The 16384-nt window shown below is 39.5% G+C and overlaps 3 protein-coding genes across 4 annotated transcripts in view; 1 reads left to right on the forward strand and 2 right to left on the reverse strand.

The window, feature by feature from the left end:
- Positions 1-3603, reverse strand: part of LOC147042574 (kinesin-like protein KIF13B) — a 47129-nt gene extending 43526 nt beyond the window's left edge. Inside the window, exon 1 of the mRNA XM_085937850.1 lies at positions 3589-3603. The gene's annotated coding sequence lies outside the window, so the exon portion shown is untranslated. The remainder of the gene's footprint in view (positions 1-3588) is intronic.
- elp3 (elongator acetyltransferase complex subunit 3) lies at positions 371-9929 on the forward strand. Its single transcript, XM_085937853.1, has 15 exons — positions 371-535; positions 813-912; positions 1060-1198; positions 1326-1396; positions 1686-1749; positions 1962-2030; positions 2351-2505; positions 4795-4956; positions 5033-5159; positions 7742-7935; positions 8053-8143; positions 8574-8639; positions 8706-8933; positions 9014-9095; positions 9237-9929. The coding sequence occupies exons 1-15, from the start codon at positions 514-516 to the stop codon at positions 9317-9319; spliced, it is 1653 nt and encodes a 550-aa protein (XP_085793979.1). The 5' UTR covers positions 371-513; the 3' UTR covers positions 9320-9929.
- Positions 9480-16235, reverse strand: LOC147042579 (serine/threonine-protein kinase PDIK1L). Of its 2 annotated transcripts, XR_015068909.1 has the most exons (5): positions 16066-16235; positions 14944-15644; positions 14481-14706; positions 12580-13042; positions 9480-10041 (listed from the first exon to the last, which is right to left on the reverse strand). XR_015068909.1 is itself a non-coding variant. In XM_085937857.1 (4 exons), the coding sequence occupies exons 2-4, from the start codon at positions 15631-15633 to the stop codon at positions 12804-12806; spliced, it is 1155 nt and encodes a 384-aa protein (XP_085793983.1). In that variant the 5' UTR covers positions 15634-15644; positions 16066-16235; the 3' UTR covers positions 11626-12803. The 2 variants fall into 2 exon arrangements, 1 of the variants encoding a protein (XP_085793983.1); XM_085937857.1 differs by lacking the exon at positions 9480-10041 and having other exon boundaries at positions 11626-13042.
- Positions 16236-16384: the final 149 nt, after the last annotated feature.

A 16384-nucleotide genomic window follows, 5' to 3' on the forward strand; every position in this document is an offset into this window, starting at 1 on the left:
TAGATGTGTTAGATTTATTTTGCCTACATGGTTGAAGGTGTACCTGTCAAATAAATAAATAAATAAATAAATAAATACATATGTTGTTAGTGGAGCTCTTGTGATTTGTTTGTTTATTTGTATAAATACACTGTAGAAAAAACAACTTTTACTTGAGCTGGTCACTGCTGTGGACTATAGCAAAAATGAATGCGTGTCCCCTCCATCCTCTATTAATATACTATTTAAAAAACGACTCACACTGTAGACATCAGAGGCATTAAGGAGTTAAGTGATTGCAATTTTAAAACGTTATTATCTTATTCAAGTATAGTCAACCCGTTTAGCTGGTTGTGCATAATGGGTTTACTGTGACGCTCTTTTACGCCTTTTTACGACAGTCCCACTTGGTGAACGACAAGCCGTGTTCTGATGCAACGTGTTGTTTACTATTTTTTCCCAGCAAGCATGATCAACATGCATCTGTAAATTTCTTTTCACAATTGAATACAGCCAAATAACCGATACGAAAGAATGGGCAAGCCAAAGAAAAAGAGTGAGTTTAAGTCAGTGTTTGAAGTATCTACCCGGATTTCTCTTGCTTGGGCTACCCGGAGCTCTTTGATAATGCTAACAGGTCCACATGATTAAAACGAGTGAAGCATGGTTACCAATTGTACAGTTTCAATAAAAAGTTGTCAATGTTTTGTTGCCACAAGATTACATCGTTTTAAATATCGCTTCAAATGTGCACAGTGAGCGTTGGCGTGTTGTCTTAATTTGTAATTAGTTGGTCAATTGTTATACTGTGGTTGGATATTTCTGCATGACAGGTGACCTCAGTCGAGCTGAACTAATGATGATGACCATCGCCGATGTCATTAAACAGTTAGTTGAAGCACACGAAGAGGGAAAAGACATCAACCTTAACAAGTATGTATCACACCTGACTCTTAAGATATTCTTTAAGTCTGAGCAAAGGTGTTGTGAATAATAAATTTAAAAAAAATCATGAAGTTTCAACTTTCAACAAATATCACCCATTGCAGCCATTGACACAATTCAAATATTTTCTAACAGATTGAAAACAAAGACCTCTGCTAAATATGGCCTGGAGGCTCAACCCCGTTTAGTGGATATTATAGCTGCCGTTCCTCCACAATATCGCCGTGCTCTGGTCCCCAAACTAAAGGCCAAACCGATCCGCACTGCTAGTGGGGTAAGAAGCTCTCTGAATCGTAATTAACAATGTTGACATTGCTCTCACATTACTTTAACCTCATATGTACAGTTCCTTGTAATCTGTACAAAAGTGAGATGTTGGTGTTTTTTCCGTCTCTTGACAGATTGCAGTTGTTGCTGTTATGTGCAAACCACATCGTTGTCCACACATCAGCTTCACCGGAAACATTTGTGTGTAAGTGACAGCTGCCTTCAACTCGTTTCAAATTGTACTATTCTCACATCCATAAACAAATTCAACCAATTCCTTGGCTAGGTATTATATAATTTTACCTGAAGGTAGGATTCGTGCAATATATGGTAATTATGTGATACAAAAATCCAAAGAAGTCAAATACTTTTTCACCGTAAATCTTCTGTACAGAATTAGTTGCACTGTACCCATTATGTATTCCTCAACTCACATTTTTTTTAGATGAGAAGTCTTTTTTATTATCATCATGTTCTGTCATGCTCGTTTGTAGGTACTGCCCTGGTGGGCCGGACTCAGACTTTGAATACTCCACACAATCTTACACTGGTTATGAGGTAAGATGAAGTTTTACAAACGTTAATTTTCCGTATTTAACTGCTGATGATAAGGAGCCACAGTAGTAACAGCAGTATTTATAGTTTTACAAATAAATGCTACTAAACGGGTGCTTTTATTTGTTACTATTATTACATATTATTTTTATTTGTCTTGGTATTATTATTTTTTTAACCATTTTTTAATTGATGTTTTTTTTTTTTTGTCCTAGCCCACGTCAATGAGAGCCATTCGAGCGCGATACGATCCCTACCTTCAGACCAGGCATCGTGTGGAGCAGGTCAGTCAAACGTGTTTGGCGTGGTGGTTGATGCAACTGGTCAAAGAGGGGCATGTAAACAGACACTGTTGCCATAACTTTATTGCCCCAGTTTGCCAATTACTTTCCTGACAAATTTTCCTCCCATTCAGCTTGTTGAGCTGTTTTGAATTCCCAAAGTACAACAATGCAGAAGTCGTATTTTTCATTCACAATGTGAGCAATGGAAGACTCTGTGAAACTTTATTTGGTTTACCGTCTAATATGAATTTAATAATTTTTGGGGTATTCTGTAACTGTTATCTTTTGCAAATCTTAATTGCATTTTATGTGATTTCCAGCTAAAGCAACTGGGCCATACTGTGGATAAAGTGGAATTCATTGTGATGGGTGGAACATTTATGGCTCTGCCTGAAGAGTACAGAGATTACTTCATCAGGAATCTTCACGACGCTTTGTCTGGACACACTTCAAACAATGTGGCCGAGGCTGTAAGGTAACAAATGTTCATCACGCCTCTTTCACAGGGGATTTTTTTCCCCCATTACTATCCTAAAATTATTATTTTTTTCTTTTTTTTGTGGTCATAACAGTGGAAATGGAAACTCTAAAATCGACCACAATATCAATGTGATAAAAAAATTAATAAAATAATTATTTGAAAATGCCTCTATCTAAAGTTGCATGAATATTGTAGTCACTCAATTACATGAATACATATATGTTTTGTTTTTATTTTTTGATCAATTTTGATGAAAATTGATGTTTAAAAACAATGCATGATGTTGACTTGGAATTGAAAAGCCAACCTCACCATTTTGTTTTAGATATAAATTTCATAAATTGCCACCCGGTTGACCCAGTGAATGAATGTAGTATTCCATGTGTACACTAGAGAGAGCTGTTTAACTATCTGAATGCTACCTTAGCCATAGTTGGTCTAAAATATATTGTTCCCTGAACTCTAACCACACAATGGACAAAAACCGATCCCCTTGATTCTTGACACAAACCCACCACAACAGAAACTATTCCATTAGATGAAACGTTAATTAATGCCTGTGTCAGCACAGTCTCCATTCGAGGTCTGATCCAAAATTCAAGAGAAATAGGGCCGTCTCTAGGAGTGTTTTGGGGCTGCCTCCATTGATTTCTCGCTTACCGAGGTGCTGAACTTTGAATGAAATTGCGCCCACGCCTGCTCGGAATGGATGAGTAGCGACTTTTAAGATGGCTTGGGGAAGATTCAAAGTCAAAGTAGAATTACCCATTTTGTTGTGGAGCTGATGACGTCAGATGATTTGAACCAAATAATAGCTTTTTCACAAGACTATGTTTGTTTACTTCCCTAAAGACTGATAAGACCAAAAAGGGGTTTGGTTGTGCGTCACTTTGCAAGCATATGTATGTGTTTGCCGTGTGTGTGTGTGTGTACATACGTATATAAAGCTTATCAGCTATCGGCAGGCCTTGTTAAGATGCTTTGATTGTAGTAATTGCTATGGAGTTTCAGCCGCAAGTTGGTGATGTGTGTTTGTGTTTATAGGATGTGTGTGTGTGTCTATGTTATGACACTCACCTCTCACCACGGCCACGCTTCTACAAATCTTTTCACATCAGCAAGATACGGCGAGATAATCTCCCAAGATAATAGACTTTTTATTGATTCATTTCACACAATCTGATTGTCCTCTTGCCAGCACAAACTCCTATAATTGGTGTAGATCAACCAGCAGACTGTAAAAGATGGATGTTTACTACCGGCACCTACAGAATCAGAAGAAATGTGAGCTGGCATGAGGGGAGCTAATGGTCATTGGAAAAATCAAAGCAGGATGATGCGATATTTGTGTTCGCCTATTTCGAATCAAGGTCTCACCTCACAAAAAGTTGCAGCAAAAAAACAAACCAAAAAAAAAAAACTTTTGGGTTTGACTAGCGACAACTTCCCCTTTTATAATCTTATAGCATCCAAAATAAGAGCTGTATCATTACCCCCAAAAATATCCATCTTTCACAAAGACCTGCTCAAAGTGGTATTAACAATAGTGGTATTAACAATATATCCAGCAAATGTTGTTGTTTTTTTTCCCAATGATGTTCTCATTTGACAATATGTGAGGTCTGGATACCAACCACATGCAATGAAAATTGTCCTAGGTATCAGTTAGAAATGAATTCAATGCAACTTTCTTTAAACTGCAGCTTGTTAATGGGTTTATTCAAGCTTTTTTTTTCTACAATCTGGGACCAGAACAATTACAGTCATCATAACCGTAAAGTCAGGGGCAATTAAATCAAAATAATGTGCTGAAAGATGTTGAGTTAGCTGATAATGCTTTTTGGCTTACTGTTTAACTACAAGAAGCACCTTTCACAGTACATATATACCTTCATTGTTATCATAACCCAAAGGATGGTACTGATTTAATGTTACGAAAGTATGTATGCATTGACAATCAAAACTTTCTCGAAATAATTTATTTAGATTGCTTTTGACAAAAAGCAAATACTCATTAATATCTCATTTAACATTATGTGCTTTGCGATCACATTTTTTTTGCTATCATATTAATTTTGTTGCATTTGCATGTCCTTAATGCGAGGTTAATGTTAACTCTGCGAGTAATGAGCCTTGCACCCTTTCGGCTTGTAAATTGATGTTGCTAAATTACCCCAATAATGTTGTCTCTGTCAAACTATGGTAATTTGTAAAATAAAATGTCAAAGTAAAAGATGCAAGTTATGTTGATTTGAATATTTAAAAAAATGTATCCATCCACAGGTACTCTGAGCGCAGTAACACCAAGTGTGTAGGAATCACTATTGAGACGCGCCCAGACTACTGCCTGAAACGACACCTGAGCGACATGTTGGGCTACGGCTGCACAAGACTGGAGATCGGTGTCCAGAGTGTGTATGAAGATGTGGCCAGGGATACGAACAGGTCAGTGGGCTAACTGCAAGAGTTTGCACGGACATAGCCAGACTGTTTTTGTTTTTTTGTGGGCATGGTACTACAGGGGCCACACAGTTCGAGCTGTATGCGAGTCTTTCCACCTGGCAAAAGACGCCGGCTTCAAAGTTGTGGCCCACATGATGCCGGACCTGCCCAATGTCGGCATAGAGAGAGATGTGGAGCAGTTCATTGTGAGTACCTACATTATTATTTTCAGTATTGGTACTGCTATCAGTCTCGTTTCAAGGTATCGGTACTAGCGACAGCGGTTGATATTGGGGTCGTGTTACGATCTGGATTAAATACTAGTGTGCCTTTGTGTGTTGTTATTGTGCCACTGTACCAAAATAAGGTACATTTTCAAATATTTTTGTTTTGACATGAAAATGTTTTTTCACGTTACACAAGTATCATTATTTAAGTGATATTTCCTGACAAAAAAGTATATTGATATCTCACGTGAGCAATTTATCTCATAAATCATCATTTCTGATTGCCTTTCAGTGATTACTTTCGACCCAATAAACCTACTTTTCCCTGAAGAGACAAATGCTAATGATGAGTCTAAATTGTTTTTGCAGGGGAAAGATCATGGCAGCGGGAGCAAGAAATTTTGTTTTGGGGATGAGTGACTGCGTCTGATCAGTATGACAGTAAATAAATAAGAGGAAATTGGAATATTTTTTCTGCAAGTTGATTTTATATTGCACTCCTCGAAATGTTCTGCTTGTAACCCTGAAATTACATCCTAGGGCTCCCAGTAAAAAAAAAAAAAAAAAAAGTACTAGATGACAAGAATGCCTTATTTTTCTAATGCAATGTTTACTCCCTGGTCCCTCAGAATTGTTTAGTATTTTTTTTCAGGTTGATATCCAGTCATTAAGGTGATGTATCAGTCATTAGCTTTGTTGTTCATGGCATCGTCAGTTCTTATTTTGCTCCACCTCACTGTGCGTCATAACTACTTATTGCACAGTGGTGTAGTATCAAAGAAGTCCTTCATGTAGAATCCAAAATAGCAACACACTGTCAATCCCGACTGTGAGGTGACTCAAAAGACGAGGCTGTCAGATGTCTCTCAACAGTAGGCTCACCGCAGCTCTGATTGGAAACGCGACTTTAATGCGAACGTGACGAATTAGAACGGAGCGTGACTGTAAGATATCAGCAACTCAGTTTGATACCTTAAACAATTTCTGCTTATTTGGTTGCTTTTTTTGCTCAGCAACTCAAAAAAATTAAGTAATTAAGAAACACGATGCCAAACAGACGTGTAACTAATCGTTGAGCATGAAATTGTGACACGCCCCTGCGGCTCTTATGGAAATTTGTCAGTCAGTGTCTGAGCACTCTGCGTTTGGAAACACGTTCTCTTTTTTTTTAGTGTCTCTTGAACTTTTCAAATGTTCTTTCATCTCTGTGTCTATTATACCTGAAAGTTGTGCTTCACTACTTTGTAAAATCATTCAAAACCTGGATTTGTCCCTACATATAATAAAAAACAAAAAAAAGATAACCATCCCTGAATCTTCACTACGAAGTGAATGAACTATTATGAACGCAGATTCAGACCATCAACCCAAACAGAACCTTCATGGCGCAAGGCAGGAGAGCTTACAGACATACCACGGTGCAGTCTTGAAATCCTATTTATTTTTATCATCTAAATAGCGAGAACAAATCAAACGCTTACGATATGACGCAAGCATCAGATGAGATTTCAGTGGAAAGATTTTGAATCCTTTCAAATTGAATTCTAGCCTCATTGGCATAGCTCCAGTAGTGATGAGCCCAGAAGAAGCCGGGATATCCTTTTTGTCTCATAATAATAATCAAATGTAATCAATTTGTTCATAATGTGATCTTATAGAGAGGCAGCCGTCAAATCGGATGACAGTCACTGCAGGCAGAAATTGTCTGTGGCCCAACTCTGCATCCTCCTTGCGTCTCCCGTGGTTGTCCAGATAGTGAAATTCGATTACAATTCCCCTCTAGCTTGCGAACCTCTCTCACTTATCTCTCGTTTACAGATGCTCTCTGTCCAGGGAGAGACGTCCTTAACAGGGTTTCTCTCCTTTGAGCAGCAAGAGCTATGATACGAGTACTAAATAATATCATATAGATTTAAAAAGCCACCCGAATAATCTTCAGACACCTTTATAGGTAGGACTGTAATATTATTGCAGTTTGGTCGCATTCCTACCCCAAATAGGTTTTATGCCCGGCAGCGTGAGAACAATGATGACAACTTATTTTTAAGATTCTTGTCAAAACTTTAACATTGCCGATCATAGGAGTCAGCAATGTGTCAAATGACAAGAAATGATATTGATTCACTGCACTGATCTAGATAGCTTCATCTGTTTGGTTATATTGAATAAGTCAGAGCTGTCTTCAAGTGGTCTCGGTTTTTGACGCCCGCTTTACACAATGGATTGCTTGCTCGTGATGTTTGTGTCAGGAACTTTGCACACGGACCATTTTTTTTGTAATATCGAGATGCTTTTCAATTAATCTCTCCTGACATAATCTCAGAGAAAAACGTTTCTTGACAGCTATAGTAAATGCTTGAAAAATGATAGACTCTACAGTATAATCCCCAGTTGTACTCTACTGCAGCAGAATAGAATATGTTCAGTTTGTACATTTTTTGTTAAAATATTATCTAAAATTACACAGATGTAAAACATTGATTTTGGAAGATACGTATCTAATTAAAATACAATTAAAGGAATTAGAACATTGACACACATTCGTCTGTTTTGTTTTTCAGGAGTTTTTTGAGAATCCAGCATTCAGGCCCGATGGATTAAAGCTATACCCGACTTTGGTTATTCGGGGTACAGGCTTATATGAGCTGTGGAAGACGGGCCGCTATAAGAGCTACACACCCAGCACCCTGGTGGACCTGGTGGCCCGAATCCTTGCACTGGTGCCACCCTGGACACGGGTTTATCGTGTGCAGAGGTACGTGCATCAAGTTTACTTCTGTAAGGCTGTGCGTGTGTTTTTTTTGTGTGTTATCTCATTCCTCTTAAGAGTCCTTGCTTTTCTGAAATAATTTGCTCTGTCTCCGCCCATTAGGGACATCCCAATGCCATTGGTGAGCTCCGGAGTGGAGCACGGAAACCTACGGGAGTTGGCCTTAGCCAGAATGAAGGATATGGGCACTGAGGTGAGACGTCCCTATTAAACCAAAAGACTAAAAAAAGGAGTCCAAACACTCACCGGGGATCATCAAAGACTTCAGAGCATAGATCAAATTGATGCTAACTGCGGAATTTGCCTGAGCCGCAGTGGTAGGAGAAGAGGACAGATTTATAAAGCTGCCGAGAATAGATCAGAACCAATGGAGCATAGAATAGAAGTGAAGTACCTCCCCTGAGTTCATTCCGATTGATAACACCCGCATCATCATCCTCCCTCGGACCTGCTGGTAACCTCCAACATTTATCAGCCAACTTTACCTTAACTTCGCATTATATTTCCACATGATGCTGCAAACTTGTGCAAACATAAAATGTTGTTCTTTCTATGTGCACACATGCTGAATGCTCAAACTCGTCCTATTATCTTACTTCAGTTTCATTTTTCCTTGGGTGCAGTGTCGAGATGTTAGAACCAGAGAAGTGGGAATTCAAGAGATTCACCACAAAGTTCGACCCTACCAGGTAGGTGAAAGGAGTCCGGAAATGATTCCTATTAAAGGGTCTTATAGTGTTTTCTGGTGTGTTCAGGTGGAGCTAGTGAGAAGGGACTACGTAGCCAACGGTAGCTGGGAGACCTTCCTCTCCTATGAGGATCCCGAGCAGGATATTCTGATTGGACTGCTGCGTCTACGCCGCTGCTCCCCGCAGTCGTTCCGGCCGGAACTGAAAGGGGGCGTGTCCATTGTCCGGGAGTTGCACGTGTATGGCAGCGTGGTCCCGGTCAGTAGCAGAGACCCCAACAAGTTCCAACATCAGGTACATTAGTCAAAAACGGATACCACACTCCTGTGGTTAAAATGTAGGTTAACTGAGCTTGTTTATTTTGGTTTCAATAGGGATTCGGGATGATGTTGATGGAAGAAGCGGAGAGAATTGCCACGTATGAACATGGCTCGAATAAATTGGCGGTTATTTCAGGTGAGAATTAGAAGTATAAGACTTCTTAGTCTATTGCTACAGTTTAGAAAATTACAAATAATTTTAGGTGGTTGTCGGCTACTGGCAGTTTCATGAATAACACTTACTTCGATAAATTTGTGTTTTTCTTCTCCTTTCCAGGTGTAGGAACAAGAAACTACTACAGGAAGATGGGCTATGAACTGGAAGGACCATATATGGTGAAGCTTCTACATGAACTATAAATGAACTAAAACCGGACTTTTTCAGCATAATCAAATGGCACATGGAGACAGAATTTAATTTTAATTCATTTTTAACAAGTTTGAGTCATTTTTAATCACCCCTCCCATACACACATATTTTAGTTTTATTTCATCATGAATTTCCAAGCAATGACAGAGATTGTTTTTTTTTTTTAAATTATGTTGTGTAAATGACATGATTCTGTATCTGATATCTACAGACAGTCTGATATTTCAGAATGTTAAGAAAAGCTTTCCGAACAGACAATTGAATGGCTTCATCTACCCAATTATGTGTCAGTGACTCAGTCAGTAATACGGACACGTAATTAGAATATTCTTCATTGAGCCAGAATGAGCAGCCAGGTTAAACTGCAAATGGACGATATCCCCATTATGAGCCAAGTGGTTATTAATTTTAGACGGGAACGATGTCCTGACCTGCTAACTGTTGTGTAATTACACCATTTTGATTTATATGTGACTATTTAGGTTATATAAATTGGTTTCCGTCATTCCTTTAATCCAACTTCATGGGGTGTATATGAATGCTTTTCATAGAAGTAAATGTAACCCTTATTTTTTTTTTTAAGAATAAAGTGCGTCAATATCATAATTGTGAGTTTGCTGACGTTATTATCAAAACACCCCCCCCACTTTACCTCCGAAAGGTCATTCACCTCTGAGATGATTTCCTCCGCCGATGACGAGGATGCCAGCCCCTGCAGGACATTGTCAGTGATTGCCCCATAAGAGTGTTTTAGTGGCTCATTTGACACAGCCTCAGCAATTACAAGTCCATCTGTTTTCTGTCTATTGAAAATTGACTGAATGCTGTGTGGAGCCACATTTCTTAGACGCCCTTTGTCATATGAGCAATAAAGCACTAATTCCTTACACGTCCACCAACAGTATGTCTCATATAGGTCCCAATTGAAAGAGCGTACTGGGGGTGGGGGGGCTTGAATCAGAAGGGCCATGCGTAATTTCCTGCATGCGGCGCTCGTGTCGTGACTGATGTTGCAGTCCTGACGCATTGAGGTTTCGGCCACATTCACATTTTCTCTCTCCGCTCGCACTGTGCTTATCAGCTGTGAAATGGCAAAGGGCTTTTCCCTCCCACCCCTCTCAGTCTTGCTGAGTCTTTTTTTTCTTGTACAGGAGCCACTTTAGTTTAATCTTCTCTGCAACACTCACAAACTTAGAGCAGGTCTTTGCTACTTCAGTGGTTTCTAATATTTCTTTGGTGTTGCACAGAACATTTAACACTCATACAATAAGTGTTGATGAGTCTCCCTAAGTAGAAAGTTGTTTTGTCTCCTTAATTTGCCTTCCCTTGGAAACAATAGCTTTAAATGATGACTGATAAAATAGTCAATTCAATTTTTTTTTGTTATTGCAGACAAATTGATTAATTTTGACACCTCTACCCACGCTAGTTGGTACATTTTTTAAGAATGTTACATGAATTTACTTAAATTTCAGTACACAAACCTGTCCGAAATGGTGAGTATCTTCTGATTTCCAACCCAATCTGCAAAATCATTAACCCGACCTTGGGTAAAAGAAATTCAATCTGCTTAAAATACACAGCAAATGTTCCACGTTTCCTACAGTACCACATTAGCTTAAAGCATGTTACTCATGTCATTAAATGCCTATGCTTATTGTAGAAAACAGATTTCAAACTTTTCTTGCATTGTTGACAGAAAGAAACAGGTGGAACTAGTGTTTAACAGCTTCAGCGCTGTTTAAAAATGACATTTGTGGCAGTAAAGCAGCCATGAGTAAAAATTACAGTACTGTGTCTGACGTACTTGTTTTTAATCTCTCAATGTACCTTTTTAATATACACAGTAAAGATGCTAACATAAACCATCCAAGCACTCACGGCAACGGTCCAAATTGTGGAGCATAACTGTTTGAGCCCCAAAGCTCAATGAAATGGTTGTCATTCATAGAGCCAGTCATGCTGTTAGAAAGGCAAATGGGCTGACTCAGACACATGTTAATGAAATTACTGCAAGGATTGCAATGAGTTTATTTAGACCAGTTAATTTTGCAGCTGAATTTATGCTCTTTAAAAATCCTAAAATGTGAATTTTCCGTTGCGCTGGCAGCGGTTTATTCATTGTGACTGTGGCGCATGAACTTCACCATACACAAACACGTTCACGTATTAATGACTTCTTTAAAGCTTGTATAACCTATTTTTTTGGTGGTCTCTCTTGTTGCACATCTAAGAGCTCAATTTGTGTGGTGGCAATGCTGTATGTGTACAATGAACAAAGCGATTACACATTACATTAAGGCAATTAAAAAGAAAACCTAGTTTAATTAAATTTCGACCCAAAACAGAAAGAAAAAAAAAAAAAAGAAGAAATGCAATCAACGTAGTAATCCATTTACATAAAGCAACAGCAGTAATCTCTCGGGTTTCATTATATTCGCTTACAATTCAAAAGAACTTTTACATCCAACATGCTCCTTTTAATGAAGGGCCGGCGGCAACAGCATGACGCTTTCATCGAACGCAACTTCAGGAATTCCCAGAAGATCTATGCTACATAAATGTATACGGACATAGATGTATGTACAGGCAACAGCTCAGTCGGGGGTCAAATTCCATTAAATGTTTAAAAGTACAGCCTATTTCAGATAACTAAATCACATTAAAACATCCATATATAATTGTATTTGTCAGTTTATAGATTATTTAAGGATATAATCACATCATCATAGTATTTGAACGTTTTGTTTACAAGTGATATAGGGTTGAGAAATTATGGGATTGATTTAAAATTGGAAATTAATGGTAATAAATTAGGATTGCGCAAAATTAAAGGTTGCCTTTAAATGGGAAATTCGTATATAGCTCAGGAATATATATATATATATGAGCATAATCCTGACTATAAACTCGTAGGTCAATTTTTTTTTTGCTTTATGCTGTCAGCCTGAATCTGAGAAACCTTCAGAGATGCCACCACGCAAGTGAAGTGGGTTGGAACAATTAAGACATTGTAATTCCCTTGCATGTGGGCTGGAGAAGCTGTTTTTTTCCTTCAAAGGATCTCTGCTTACGAAACAATATGTTTACATCATGCTTGAATAGGATACTTTTAATCTACCCTCAATGGTAAATGAATCCTCACAATTAAATTTCAAAAAGTGCCCTCTGTTGGAATTCCAATGGAAATTTAACATAAACATTACCCCAAATTTCACACCTCATGGTGACAAAAGGGGGAGATACTCACATGGTGAGAAGGATGACGACTCCCAGTCTGATCAACAGCAGCTCTCTTACAGAAAAATTGAGCAGCCACTTGACAGCCACACTCTCCTTGAATCGTTTGATGTGGCCTTGCTTTCTCTGCAAATCTCCGCTATTATTTACTCGTGGAGGAAACGCCGCAGTTAGCTGGCTCCACGGGCAATTTTTTTTTTCCGTGGTGGCTCTGACCATTAGGAGCGCTTTGTCTCAGTGGGAGTCCTCTTTCAAAGCCGCTCGCACTCTGGACTCCAGCTGGTCGGCTATGGGCCGGGAATCCGGGTTGGAGGCAAGCATGTCGAAAAGCAGGCCACACATGGCCGGCCCGGGAGGGCTGGGCAGCGGGGCTGCTCTTTTCCACTTCATGGGAATACACAGCTGGAGGTCAGCATTCTCCCACAAAGCTTCGCCCAGTGGCATTAACCAGCGACCCTTGCACATATAAGCACCTATAAGGGAACCATTAGAAGAAAACATCATCATCTGATCACATAACCGCAGTGAATCATTCTTGTCGTCCTTCTAAAACTAAGGAAACATACATCAAATGGTATCGATGGTATCGGGTGAAATCCTTTAAGATCTCAAAAATTGTGTTTTTTCCTGGAAGGGAATGCCAGGAAAAGCCCACTAGAACAGCTGAACTTATTTTTAAACACCATTCAACATGGATTGGAATGTTCTCAAACCTATCCCCAGTTATAAAATGGTGTGCAGACTGTTTTACTGTTTTCCTCGTTAAATAATAAAAATTAAAAAAAAGGTGGAAATATCAGTGGAAAAGCTGAAATGGCGATGATTTCAAATTCTTCATAGGTGCTCGCTTTTCCAGCACAGGATCCTGCATGTCAAGAGACGCAGAAAGGGAAGGCGCCAAGCACTTAATATCGATATCCATGACTACACTTTCTTTCTTTTGCAAAGTCAAATATAGTAAATGTGTGACTATTGAAAAAGGAAAGAGTCAAGTCGCTGCACATTTTAGCCATCTGTGAAACGCCCTTCAGCCGCCTCTCCCATTATCTGCCTGACAAAGACGATTGTGCTTTGCTAAATTCCATTTGGCCTCTGTTCATTTTGGGGATGCTACTAAAAATCTCTCTTCTCTCTCCCATCGTCACCGTTTTGAGCCAGCGTATTAAGAGTATCGCTGACCCTGGGATGTTTTAATGTAGACACTAAAGAATAACGGTTCATATCACGCAGCTACCAGGTTGACTTTGGCTGGAAATATTTTCTGGGAGGGGAAAAAAGAAAATGTGTCATAAGAATACGACATTAAAATGAAAGGTTCAACTCTTGCATTGGAACGTCATACAGCCTCAAGGCTAATTAAAAAAAAAAAAACAGCTCCAACGCATTTTTCATTAACATGAAGTTTCAATTAATCTTCATTAATAGAAAAACCCTGACAAAAAGGCAAGCGTTTGAATTAATGAATTTTTATTACCACATTCAAATTGTTATCTGTGATTTCCACGGCAACGGTGCTTTTGGGAAAGATGAAGCAGACGCACACTTGCACGCAAATGTCATCTTGAATTAAGAGGGACAGTGCCGCTTTAATTCCTTCACAAAATTTCCAACCGTCCCTCATCTGGCTGCCATTTACATGAACGATTAATCGGCCATGCTTGACGAACACATGATGTATAGTATCTGACACTTTTAATATGTCCCAGTTAATGGAGTCAAACTCGATTCAGTGCGCCGCATCGCCAACCTGTAAGATTTCACACGCATGCACACACTCAACCTTTTTGACCTCTCAGTTGGGGCTCTACCCGGTAAAGCAGGGAATGCTCATATCAATTTTCTCTCTTCCAATAAAAGTCAAGAAATGCTATTCCTATTTCTCCTGACAATTTCTATCCATTATTGACTCACCTAGTTGTTCCTGTGTGGTTCCTTCCTCTAGGAATGTAATTCTCTCCAAGACAGCCCAAAACATCACACCTAACGAGAAGATGTCCGCCTGAGCTGTGTAGGTGAGACCACCCCAAACTTCTGGGGCCATGTAAAAGTCGGAGCCACAGGTGGAAGAAAAGTACTTCCTAGTCAGCTTTCCATCCACCCGACCCTCACTCATCTTGCTCAGACCAAAGTCAGCGACCTGGAAAAGACATCAATCACAGCAATCTCTTTGAGCTTCTTAACTGGAGCTTGGCACGATTTGAGCAAATATGTTTCCACACTTTTTCAAACCAGCCAGATGCAGACAAAACAAAAAAATATATTTCAATTTGTGATAACAATTCTCTGCATTACATTGGATAGCCACAGTGTTCATTTGAGTAAAACAGTTCAACTACAAGCTAAAGATAAACGTTCTAATTACAGAAGGACATACCTTAAAAATAGGACCATTCGATGTAACACTGACAAGCACATTGTCAGGCTTTAGGTCTCGATGGATTATACCAAGACGATGCAGGAAGGCCATGGCACTGCTGAGCTGTTGCACCACACTATGGTTCCCATGGTCGTCCGGTGGTCTGGAGAGCAGGTACTGATTCAAGTCACCTCCATCACAGTATTCCATCACGAGCCAGAGGGCAGAGCAGTGCAGAGATCCTGTCCCCTCGTCCTCTCTCTGGGAAAGCCTCTTCCTTGATCGATTTGAAGGCCTTTTTGGAGGTGAAGGGGAGACGTTAGATAAGAGACTGTTGGTCCTGTCTTGAAGTCTGGACACAGAGTTACTCCTTCTTTGAGTGTTGGATTGAGAACCTCTATTTTGAGCAACACTTCCTTTTAGCACACATTCGACTAGATGTAAAGGTAGCTTCCCCTTCCTTAAGGGCTTCAAACTCTTTTGTCCTGTCTGCAGAAGGGAGCTATGCAGTGCAATAACATTGATGTGGTTCTCCGCTGTGACTCTCATGGCCCACAGTTCTTGTAAGTAGAGTTCAATGCTTTCCGGATCCTTGCAGGGAAGACGCTTGATAGCCACTTTTTGTCCTGTTTTGGCTACATGACCCTCAAAAACCACACCATAACTGCCTCGTCCTACCTCCTTTTCTAAAGTGAACAGCTCCTCCATGTCTCACAGGCCTGTTGAACCAGGATGACACAAGTAAAATACATTTTAATGACAGAGTTTTATGCATACATGTAAATGTGGCTAATGAACAAATTGCACTCATAAATTCGGAGAGGATGGTGAAAAACTGAAACGCTGGACTAATACAATATTATTTATTTATATAGCACTAAATCACAAACAAGTCTCAAAGGACTACGTAACCAAATGTATACAGAAGTCAACGGGCGTCTTTCACTAACCTCCGCAAACACAGGTTTAGTCATTATTCTGAATAAAAAACAGAATACGTTTGTCAGAAAGTAGACAACATAGCGCTTGACCGAATGTTTACATTTACCGGACTAAAATACAACTGACGATAGACACGGCGGCCTTATTTGTCAATGCGCCATGCGAGTCGCACCAACAATGACCACATTTCAAACTTACCTTCGAATTTACTGAAATTACCAGCAACTATTAAAGTGGGAAAAAAATGGAAACAACCCGCCTGTCATTGCGAATTTGTTGAACATTTCCGTATGGGAAGGAAAAAGCAACAACACAAAACTACGTAGGCGTACTTCCGTATTCAGACCGTCCCGCCCGAAGTACACGCCACATTTGATTGGCTGCATAAGTTCAGCACTGTTTTCTGATTGGCCATTGTACAGTTATAAGATTTGAATTGCTTTCAGCCAATCACATTGATTAAAGTCTATGGCGAAATCAGTCGACAATGATTTCCAGTCCCCTCGAGTAGAGGCTT

This window comes from Syngnathus leptorhynchus, chromosome 18, assembly GCF_054491065.1.
Source record: "Syngnathus leptorhynchus isolate UIUO chromosome 18, UIUO_Slep, whole genome shotgun sequence".
Classification (NCBI taxonomy): domain Eukaryota; kingdom Metazoa; phylum Chordata; class Actinopteri; order Syngnathiformes; family Syngnathidae; genus Syngnathus; species Syngnathus leptorhynchus.